The sequence below is a fragment of the Asparagus officinalis genome, chromosome 6 (genome assembly GCF_001876935.1).
Source record: "Asparagus officinalis chromosome 6, Aspof.V1, whole genome shotgun sequence".
In the NCBI taxonomy this organism is placed as follows: Eukaryota; Viridiplantae; Streptophyta; class Magnoliopsida; order Asparagales; family Asparagaceae; genus Asparagus; species Asparagus officinalis.
In genome coordinates, this window is record NC_033799.1 from 5,408,622 (window position 1) to 5,420,677 (window position 12,056).

Genomic DNA, 12,056 nt, shown 5'->3' on the forward strand with positions numbered 1-12,056 from the left:
GAGAAGGGGGGGGGGGGGGGGGGGTTATTCATTGGTGTAAAAAATGGGATAATGGGATAATTTTTGGAACACCAGTGTTTGGTGTTATTCATTAGTGTAATTGGAACTGGAGTATCTATTGTGGTGTTATTGGTTTGTTGAGACAATTGGGGGACAAATACCCCACTTCCCCTAAAATTACACCACCTATATAAAGATAACTCAGCCCAACCCTCAAAATTACCCCATTTTGATTTCTGGAACAAGAGAGCGGAACAAAATTACCCCCAAATCGCCGCTCCTCCGCCAAAATCGAGCTCGACCTCCGTTGCCAAAATCGAGCTTCGTCGCCGGAATCGATCTCGAGCGCCCGTTCCTCTGCCAAAATCGAGCTCGAGCTCCGTCACCAAAATCGAGCTCCGTCGCCGGAATCGGCTGGTGTTCTACGGGAGCGACGAGGGGAGGGAGGCGCTGGTGGAGCTCTGTGGGGACGAGTACGTGAAGAGGATGAGGTTCGACAGCTACCTGTACAAGAGGATGGCGAGGGGGGTTTGGTGGAAGGATTTGGGGCTGGGGGTGAAGACCGTTGGGAGTCTGGTGAGGGCTAAGGTCTTGGGGAAGGAGATGACGAGGATCGGGAAGGAGCTGGCCGGTTTGGGTCCGAACCTTGTTTGATAATTAGCACAAGAAGGTTAATTTGGTCTGAAGAATGATTTTAAAAACTTTTTTTTCTGTAATCTGTTTCGTTTGGTGTTATGGCTTGCGGCGGCTGGGATGTTGTTCTTTCTTTCTCTGATGGTGTCATTCGGGAGTTTGGGGCTCCGATGGGAGTTGATTTCATCGAAGGTTGAATGCATGCTTGTTGCTGTTTGAAAATTCTGGATGTTTTGTTTAGTGCAACATTATCTAGTTAATTATGTGATTAGAATATTACACGTTCTTGAGGACTGAATTTATTTAATCATTTGATGTTATATCAAGTTAAATTTGAATTTAATTAAGCTATAAATATAATATTATAAAAAGATGTCATATTAAAATTGTCCCACTCAAATTATCCCATTACCCCATTTTACCCCCACTTTATCCCATTCAATTATCCCATTGGATAAAATTACCCCATTGGAACAATTTATCCCAAATTACACCAACGAATAACCCCCCCTAAGTTTTGCGCAACTTCACTTGTGGGCTAACCAATTCATAAACTTTTCCACCACTTCACTCGGGGCTAACCAGACCATGCATTCAGCACATAGCTATCAAACATCCGTAGAAACTTTCACCACTTCACTCATGGTGACAAACTAGACTATATCACTCCTACGGAAGCCCGTGGATTCTCCCGACACCTTCGGGCTTCACATCGAAGATCATCTGTTTTTTTAAATTAATTGGACCATGACCTTAGCTCTGATATCATTGTTGGGGGGGAAACCGGGCCCAATCTAGAGTTTATTAGCCTTAAACAGAAGTTAGAAATCAATTTTAACCCAAAAGCTATAGCTATTAGGTATTTGACTCAAACTTCTATTTAAACTCATCACTCTTTCTTATCTTATCTGATGTGGGACTATACTCACATATTAATCACCTCCACAATGTCTTCCTCTAGTAGCTCATCTGGTAGAGTACTTGATAATCTACCAAAGGGTCTTTTTGTGTGCATGTTTTTCTTGTGATTTTACCTATTTTAGGATTTTTGAGATTTTCTTTATTGGCATGTGTTTGTATGATTTTAGGATCATTCTATAATATCCTAGAAATGTTCAATACTTCTAAGGAATAATCCGTCGGAACCTCTTGTAGTTTATATCGTTTTTGGCTATTTTATGCCATTTACATAGAAATAATCCTAGTTATATCTGGAGACTTATTGCAACAAGTTTTCTATTGGATGGTGACATGATGACATCTGATATGGAGGTTTAAACTCTCTATACATTGAAAATTAGTTGTAGGACTATCGACATTAATTTTGATTTAGAATTTGAATGCTTTTGTACTTTTTTAATTTATTGTTTTCATGATTGACTTGTTGCAAAAAATAAATATTCATCTAATTTATAGAAAGTAACGTAGCTCGGAAGTAATATATCTCAAAATCTATTAAGGAGTGCTCTCTGAATCCACAAAGAACAATCTTCGAATCTACCAAGAAAATTTAATAAGAGGAATTTTATTGATAAAATTGATCTAATAATTCTAGGATTACATGTCTCTTTTTAAGTAGAAGCACAAAATAGACTCCTGATAAAACTAGAACTACAAAGAAATAAAAAGTATCAAATCTACCCTACAAAAGTTATCTATAATAGAAGAAACAAATCAATCCACCAACATGAATCAAAATTGAATTTGTTTTCTAATCTAAACTAATTGTAACTTTATTACTAAAAATAAAAAATTAATTATTTTCGGATTTATGCCAAAAATAGGTGATACTGGTGTGATTTCTAGGATCTACCAATCTGGATGACTTCGTCTCATCGATATCAGCGAATTTCATATATAATATGTTAGAATCTGCCTTCCAGATTGAGAGATAGTCTTTTTTGTGGGAAAGTCAATAATTCATCCGTATCCGAGTTTAACTTATAAAAGTCGCTATTTTTTTCATGAGTTTGCTTGTTATACATCTTATATCAGAAGGTAAATATGGTCACAATGTAGGCGTCAAAAATTACCTATAGGTCCCCGAATACAGTTCGAGACAAAAGAGAAAGCGATGAACGTCATTATCCAAGTCGAAGAGGATTATCCGAGTCAAAGAGAATTATCCGACGTCGACAAGCGCATGAAGCGAATCGGCAAACCGTTGATGACGCGGCAACGAACCACCACAACGATAAATGCCAAGTGGCCCACACGCTCGTCAGCCACCAGAATGGCAAACCAAGCGTCCCGTGCGCTCAAACCATCCTCATGTGGCCCGCACGCTCGTCAGCCAAAGGATCTGTACGAGGAAGCGTACAAGTTAACGAAACGACGAAATACTCATAAACGACGCGTGCAAGTCAACAAAACGACCAAATACGCAAAACGATGGAAAATACAAGTCCCGAAAAAGTCAGAAAATACCAAAAAGTTTAGCGACGCTGTTTCGACCCCCAGACATGTTTTCGACAGTTTTGAGCGGTTTTCTCGGGATTTATCTGTTCCAGGGGTTTCCAACTGACTTGATATCATCCACAAATATGGTTAGGCCGTTATTGACTGAAGTTATGGCCAAATCCATCATTCTTATCCGAAAAACCCCAACCGAAGCCTATAAATACAGGCCTAGGGGCTTAATTCACAGGGGTAGATTATTATCAAGAGGGCGAGGTGCTGCCGGATTGATGAGTCAAAGGAGCACGAATTTACAGCAAAGGCAAGTCAGATCCCGACGAACTTTAGTATAAAGAGGAAGGCTTTCGAATGATCTGAACTCGTATCTCCCCCCGTACGACCGTTCCTTGAGATTAGGCTTAGTCTTAATCTCGAGAAGAGCTACTGATTTCGTTTGGTCGATTTCAGAGCTTCAAGCGAATACTTCCTTGGTGAAGTAGGAGCTCCGTTAATTTTTCGACAACCGGATCTAATCCGTAGGTGGTCCATGAATATCGACATCCTCGGAAAAGGCAAATATCCCGCACAAGTAGAAGACCGATAAACGATCCCTCTGCGTTTGTTTGATAAAGTTGTAAACTTTTTATTTTTATTATATAATGAGATCTTATAAAAAGATCAACTTTTTATTTTATTCGAGTTTATTGTAACGACCAAAGTTGTAATAGATTCAATGACAACGAAAACAACTTTTGAACCAAACAAACTGGCGACCACAGTGGGAGCCGACAGCCTTTTTGCGAAGGCTGACGTGTCGCAACCTCGGATCCATATCCCGGTTGAAGAAAAGGTCGAGTACGAGTTCGACCAACAGAAGTACGAGGAGTATCTGTCATCCTCCTCCTCCAGATCCTCCTCTACTCGCAAGCGTAGGAAGATCAACGCCCCCGTTGATGCAGTAGCTGCACCTTGCAATACCCCTCCGGCCTCCAACAAGGCCGGATCTGCAGATCTGAACTCCTCCTCAATTAGAGAGTTGAGTACTGAAGGCACGCCAATTCTATAGAAGAGGGCACGCCAAAGGCAACACCAACGACTAGCGTGCCAACTTGCTAAAGCTTTGGAACCGGTTGACGGGATTCGCTACGAAACGGATCTAAAGTCCAGAAAGTATCAACCGCCACAACAGCGAGCGAAAAACCCCTCCTCCTCTAAATCATCAACATGTGAATTGATCCAAGTCAAAAGGACCCGTTCAACTCTTGAGGAGCGGATTCAGAAACGCCACATGTTTCTTGCACAAGCGCGAACTCTTGTACAGAAGGCACAAAAGATGCAGAAGAAGGACATAGCCATGAAACAACCAAGGCTGCATCAAACTTGGAGGCCAAAGTCTGAATCGGCGGCCGATAAGATCGAAAAACACGGGTCACCCAGATCTGACCCTCCAGCCCGCGGGACACTCAAATCTGACCCTCTAAGCCGCGGATAACTCAAATCCGACCCTCCCAACCGTGGGTCTGACCCGCGCCAGGGTCAATACAAGAGACATTCTGCACCTGTTCCATCGAGTTCTGCCCCTACTCTGATTGATCCAATACTTTCAGTAAATTAAGCCTCGCGGCAGCGTAGACTTGTTCAAAAGCAAGAAGCTAATGGCGGATCGTCTGGGTCCTTTGCACAAGGATCAAGGCAAAGTTTCGATCAAAAAGCGCTTGGATCCGGTGACTGAACCCCGAGCAACTACTCGAGTTGGGGGTCGCACACGTCATCACAACAAGTCAGAGTCTTTCTATAATGGGAAAACTCCTGCAACTGACCGTCTTGGACTGCCAGTCAGTATCCAAGAGCCCGTTAAGGTCCTGTGCTCACGAAAGCGTGGCTTTAAACGTGTGACTCTTGAGAACGCCATCAAGGCAACAAGTCCTCAGAAGAAAACTTGTTTGTCAGACGACGACGTAGGCACATTGTCGAACCACGTAAAATCTGTATCTTGTATTATTTGGTTTTTGTTTTACTTATTGGTTGTGATTCTATCTCGTTTGTGTTCATGCTCTTTCGGTTCCGCTGTGCACAACACATATATAATTAAAGCAACCACATAAAATTATACTAATAAGTTGGAGTAGTAAAACACATTAGTAATTTTAATTGATAGATGTTTAAATCCATAAAAATAATAAAAGATTATAAAATAATAGCTTAGCATTAATTAATTATAACTTTAAAATATTAATATCTGATGTTAATAATATTTATAGGGTAAAAAAAATACAACGAATTACGTATGGAGAAACTATCAGAATGTTTAGAGATATCATTCAAAAGAATCAAGCTATTTCTATTGCAAATGGGAAAGTGACGGAAATAAATCTAAATTTTAGAAAACGTTCATGAATCATTTGAATAGGCATTAACATAAGGTATGTTTATTAAAGAAGCACCAACTGAGTTACATTGAAGAATAATTTAATAAATTTATCCCAAACAAAGAAGAATTCTCCATGGAAGATGTAAGAAAAATTAGTAATCATTTATAAATTTCATAATTTATTCTTCAAATACTAAAAAGATTAAACATTAATATTATAATCTAAGGCAAATTAGCAATAAAAATACAAGTATTTAGTTTAGATCTTTGTGAAATATAACAGGGATAGAGCAAATATAATATTATTGACGTAACAAAAACTATTATTGGATGCATATCAGAAGAATTCATTGTAAAAAAAAGGTAGTTCCTAATCTTATTTAATTAATAAATTAGGAACATAAAGAATTTTATATATATGAAATTAATATTTATTTTCATCGAAATAAGAAAACCAAAGTCTGCATTTCAAGAAGTTTGTGTTGAATATCAAAAGTACATTTAACTTTTTTGTGAATTTAAAAAACAAGAAAAAAGATTAACGAGCCCAGGAACAATAACAACACAAAAAGTACAACTCTAGCCTGATGTCACAATCGAGTAGATGATGAAGTTACTACTCTGGAATTGTCCGGGAAAAAGATAAAGGTGAGAAATGATTGATATTAGCTCAGTAAAAAAATAAAATAGAAAGAATAAAAAGATAATATTTTGTGAATATTTTATAAAATAGTTTAATTATTTTGAGTGAATTTAGAAATATTTAGAAGGGTGTTTCATGAGCTTTTTTTAGTACTTTTATATGCTTGTGCAAATGCTTTTATCATATAAAAATATACTAGAGTTAACATTAATATTTAATTTATAATTTTTATGAACTCTATTAATAATTACTTAATATTCTCTTTTGCATCGTTTTAGCATACTTTTTTTAGCTTATTGGTTTTAAATATTCAACTTCCTTGTATAATATTATTTTAATATTTTTTTACTTTTGCAACACTGTATTTTCTCAAGTAAAGCTTTGTTTCATGTTAATCAAAATAATATAAAAATTTAAATTAGCTTTAAATTATATTTATTTTCTATCAATTCAAATATTAACATGAAAATTTAAATTGAGTGTACCCCATTTAAACAAGCATCAAAGAAAATAACTAATCCCAATATTAAAGTTTAGAGACAAAAGTGAGCATAAACTATTAAAGTGGAACTGAAGAACAAATTTTAATTAAAAAATAAGCTAAAAATACTTAATCATGATATTTAAGAACGTGCATTGTACATGTATAAAACCTAGTATATATCTAAAATGTTCGAGATACATGATAACGCGCCCGTGTATATACAAGAGTTTGCCAACTCTACCTACACTGTCATGCATAGCCGTTCTATAACACCGTCACGTATGTCACATCTGTAGTTATCTCTCCTATCAAACAAAGCTTTTTTAGGTTTTTTTAATATACCCCTCTTAAATGATCCGTGTTTGTAAATATTTGAAAATAATTATCCCTAGAACCAAAAAATTTACTCAACCTAAAATAGCAAATTCGCAACTGCAATGTAAAAACACCTACAAAACAGCCAAATTTTCACTCGACAGAGTCGAGGAATTTTCAACGTACGGGTGTTTCCGTCTGTGTTGATAATCCTGAGTAGTTTAACAAATAATGAGATTTTAGAGCAGCTCCACAAATACAGAAGATGCAAGGGTCGTATTTGAAAAATAGAGGGAATCCTGAATCCTCCCAAACAATCAAAGTTAAAGGCAGCGAAATGTTTTTTAGTATTGAGTTTATAATAATAATATCATCATTACACCCCCAATACTAAAAGCGCGCCAATTCCACGATCCTCTCCCCCCTTCTCTCTCTCTCTCTCTCTCTACTTGCCATCTCTCTATCTGCTACCAAAATCTTCATTAATCACAAAAATTAATCAATCGCCATCGCCTCTCTCTCTCTCTCTCTCTGGCGCTCGACTCTATAAAAGCTCCCAACATAACCCCTTCTCTCTCACTTAAAACCCCCTCCTCCTCTTTCCTCTCTTCCTTAACGCCGTCATCCTTCCCCATCTCCCGCCGTCACCTCTCTCCTCCTCCTCCTACCCCGTTTCTCCCAGGCCGCTTCCTTAACTCCGTCACCCACAGGCTCAGCAGAATGCGCCACGTCTGTTCTCGATTAAACCCGTCCGCCTCCTTCAACAACAACAACTCCCGCATCCTCCTCATCCCCTTACCCACCCCTCCACTCCACCGCTCTCCGTCATCCAAACCCTGCATCTGCCACCATTCTCCTTCCCCGCGGCCGGCGCATTTTACGGCGGCGACCTCCGCGCTCTCCTCGGCCCGCTCCGACTGCCTCGACCTCCTCGGACCTCTCCTTCACCGAGCTCTCCCTCTGCCTCGCCGGCCACGGTCTCGGCGACGCCATCTCGCACCTCGAGGACCTGGCTTCTCCGCCCGCCCTCGGAACAGGACACGTGCCGCGAGTCCCTCTCCGGCACCTCCCTCCCTCCTGTCCGCTCGTCGGCCCTCGCCTCGACTCCAGTCTCTCCCTCGTCGCCCGAGCCCTATCCCAGATCCCCGGCGGGTTGAACAAGAGAAATCTCGTTTCTTCCGACGGGTTCCCGAAATGGGTCAGAGCAGAGGACCGGAGATTGCTGCAGGTAACATCTTTAATTTACAGGACGCTTTATACGATTTTTTAAAAAAAAATTATTTTTACGTGTATTAATTAATTAATTGTTATCCGTAACATCACTAGAATTAGCGTAGGGTATACACCTAATTAAAAAGGTCAAAAAAAAAAAAAATCATGAGACCGTCGATGCGGATTCCGAACACAACGCTGATGATAAATTACACTGGTTGTGCATGCAGATGGGACCCGGCGGGGTGACGCCGGATGTGGTGGTGGCGGCGGACGGGACAGGGAACTACACGACGGGGGGAGGCGGTGAGAGGAGGCGCCGGCGGAGAGCGAGGAGAAGGTATGTGATTTATGTGAAGAAGGGTGTTTATGTGGAGAACGTGGAGATCAAGAAGAAGAAGTGGATGATAATGCTGATTGGGGACGGAATGGATCAGACGGTGATCTCCGGCAACAGGAGCGTCGCCGGCAATTGGACCACTTATCGATCTGCTACTGTCGGTGAGCAAATTAATTTTTTTTGTCCCACATTAATTACTGTCTAAATTTCAAAAATCTTTTGCTCAAAACCTCTGCAGCAGTGTTACTCTGTTCTTCACACATTCTAATTTGTATCTTATTTCATAATATATATCAAATACTTACACTCCTATGCTTTTTTACACAGAATGAATAGGCTCAGTTTTAAAGTGCACCCTTTATTGTCTATTGACATGCAGAATTAGGAGTTTGATGAATCTTTACATATAAACTTCGTTAGATATGGTCTCATTTAAGTTTTCCAGTTTGGAAACTATTTTTAGAGGCAACAACATTTGGGCACATGAACTTTCACTGAACTTAGTAAAGTAAAAAATCCATGTCTCATCCTCAGATACCAAGCCTGTGGGTTTCTTGATCTAATTTGTTGCAGGTAGCAACATGCAAGTGTAATGGCTAAAAAGGATCGAAGCTAATAAATCAACCTAGCTAGTGGAGGATGCTAGCTTTCACAGAACTAGCAATTTCATCAATGAAACCACATTAAATTCGTATCATCATTAATCAACATAACATGGGTTGGACGCGGCATTTTTTTGGATCCCTTACATTTAATCAATTTTGTAAGAGTTACTACATGTGTTTTACATTAATGTAACTAACGAATTTGATTAGATCAGGGGCTGAACTTAGGTTCATAATGTGATTCTTGTGAACAGGCTACCAAGTTGTGACTTTATTCATAAATCTCCATACATGCATGTGCCCCTGCCGTCATATCTATTTCCTACTATTTATGATTAGGCTACAATGACATGCATAAGTTCGATTTTTGTGGTCAGAAAAACATTTCTTTTCCTTCTCTCCCATCCTTTGGACGATCTAGATCAAGTTCTTAATTTGATTAGTATAAGGAGCCACGAGATCTCTTTTCTCTCCAAAGCTCATGTCAATCGCATTCTCATGTCACATTCTCCTCGCTGTCTTCTTTTATCACCGATCTTTCTCCTTTTCTCTGTTTTCTTCTATTATATCAAGCACGGAGGGGAAATTTTGTGTTCCCAATAATTCATTTTACTTGTTCTTACTCTTGAAAGTATGTGATACGTGACTAAAGTGGAGATGCGATTCTTTCACTGGATTATTCATTTGACTTGTTCTTACTCTTGTCAGTTAGGGGTCAGGATTCTAGCACATGAGATTTTTGTCGGCTACTCTTAAATTGGCCCATATTTGCCTGGTAGGAAGGTGCCTACTATAATTTGAATTGAAGTATCTGACTATTATCAAACTATCAGTTAATGTAAAGCTTTTAGTGATCTCTCAAACAGGTCATTAGGGCAAATTTCACAAAAAAGAAGCTTCACCCATTTTGATATAACCCGCAAAAAAATGGGAGATGCCCCCTTGACTCCCAAAACTTGAATCTATTTCCTAAAACTCTTTGGGGGATACTTCAAAGTTTTGGGGGGTTAAGTGACATTTCCAAACTTTTTAGCTTTTTATCTCAAAATAGGCACAACTTAGTTAAAGTGTTTTGTTAAAATTTACCCAAATTTTATAAGAAATTAATTAGCTTTTTCTTTTGTTTCACACATTTTTGAACGACAGGTAACCAATGTTTTAAATGTCTCCTTCTTCTACAGGTATATCCGGAAGAGGGTTCATTGCACGGGACCTAACGATTGAAAACACCGCCGGACCCTCAAACCACCAAGCGGTCGCCCTTCGCTCAGACTCAGACTTGTCAGTCTATTATCGTTGCGCCTTCAGAGGTTACCAAGACACGCTCTATCCCCATTCCCTCCGTCAGTTCTATCGCGACTGTGTCATCACAGGCACAGTCGACTTTATCTTTGGCAACGCTGCTGCCGTCATCCAGAACTCTAAAATCCTAGCTCGACTCGCGTTACCCAACCAGAAAAACACCATTACCGCCCAGGGACGCAAAGATCCTAACCAAAACACAGGATTTGCTATCCAGTCATGCAACATTACTGCAGATGCGGATCTCATCAAAAACGTGAACCAAACATACACCTATCTCGGTAGGCCTTGGAAGGAGTACTCGAGAACGATAGTTATGCAATCTTATTTAGGCAATGCCATTAGGCCTGAAGGGTGGTTACCTTTTCAAGACGACTTCGCGCTCAACACATCATCTTATGTGGAGTACATGAATTATGGGCCTGGATCAGGCCTAGCAAATAGGGTTAAGTGGCCGGGTTACCATGCGACCAACAGTTCGGCTGACGTGGCCAATTTTACGGTGGCTCAGTTCATCAAGGGGGATACGTGGTTGCCGTCGACTGGGGTTAAGTATACGGCAGGGTTTTGACGGTGTAAATGGTCAGTGAGATTAAATAGTTTGTATAGCGTAGGGTGGGTTGTTTTTATGGGGGGTAGTGTGTTTTGAGGTCGCTCTCTTAATTTGAAGAGTCGTGGGCTGTTTCATATTTGTTACTGTCAAGTCTGATTCTTTTTGCTTGATTATAATTTATAGCGGAAGGCTAAGTTATAGTCAAGGTTGTTAAATTTTCTGTTGTCATCGTGATATGTGGTTTCGTGTCTGGACGTTGAATCACGGGGTTTTCCCATGTTTGATCACGAGTGGGTTAGTTAGTCCGTGTGTAAAGTCAGGTCTATAATAGTCCCACATCGATCGGATATACGAAAATTATGAAGTTTAAAAAAGAAAATTTTGTTCTAAAAACCCGAGCAATGAGGAAATGTGCTGGTGAGTAATGGGTTCCGTTACTTCCTTCTGATTGTTGATGACCTTCCGCATTAGACCTGAGCTCAATGTATACATGTTTTTAAAATATGAACTGTTTATTTATATATTATCCCCACTTGGTTGATTTTTTTTTTTTTTGCAGTTTTATTAGATGCATTAAATTTCTCTCGGGTTAAAGTTGGATCCTCTAGTCGAATGGGTGCAAATGAGGCTGCTCCATGATCCGAATACCAGTTATTATTCGGACTAGCGTGACAAGATTAATTTGGTCTTGATGTACCAACTGACTAGGATGTGATAGAACAATGTTTTTCTTTTTTTATTATTCCAGTTAGCATGAGGAAAAGAATAGAAATGGGTATGCTTACGGGTCGGGTTCGGATCGAAGAGAGCATTGTCAGGCTCGAAGATGACGGGTTCGGACTCGAGGGCAGCGGTGTGGGTGCGCGATCCGTGGGATGGTGGTGGGTCCCAGTGAAGGAGGAGGGAGGAAAGAGGGAAGAATACAAGCACGTAGGATTTTTTAGGTGCAGCCATTAGGCATTATGGAAGCCCGTGGATTTAAAAATAAATGTGGGTAGAACCATTGGTTCATAGGCAAAAAAACCCCTGTTTCTAATCCCATATAAATCAATGCTTGTTGTAAGTAATATTTCACATGATAAAATGGAGTATAGTAAAAAAATAAAAAAAAATAAAAAGAAAGAAAATTATATAGTGCTAATTAGCAGGATTATCATATCGGAAAAAAATTAGCGGGATGAGAAATTGAACCTTATGAGTA

General features: G+C 39.6%; 1 protein-coding gene across 1 annotated transcript; it reads left to right on the forward strand.

Moving 5' to 3' along the window:
* On the forward strand, positions 4,686 to 11,055 carry LOC109845650 (pectinesterase/pectinesterase inhibitor PPE8B). The gene is made up of 4 exons (XM_020414921.1): positions 4,686 to 4,869; positions 7,881 to 8,071; positions 8,286 to 8,556; positions 10,182 to 11,055. The coding sequence occupies exons 1-4, from the start codon at positions 4,686 to 4,688 to the stop codon at positions 10,871 to 10,873; spliced, it is 1,338 nt and encodes a 445-aa protein (XP_020270510.1). The 3' UTR covers positions 10,874 to 11,055.

Bases quoted from the DNA above. Each gene is read 5' to 3' on its own strand.
- LOC109845650 (XM_020414921.1), top strand. From the start codon at position 4,686: ATGGCGGATCGTCTGGGTCCTTTGCACAAGGATCAAGGCAAAGTTTCG. The intron at 8,072-8,285 runs GTAACATCTTTA...TTGTGCATGCAG, and splicing joins AGGACCGGAGATTGCTGCAG to ATGGGACCCGGCGGGGTGAC. The intron at 8,557-10,181 runs GTGAGCAAATTA...CTTCTTCTACAG, and splicing joins TTATCGATCTGCTACTGTCG to GTATATCCGGAAGAGGGTTC.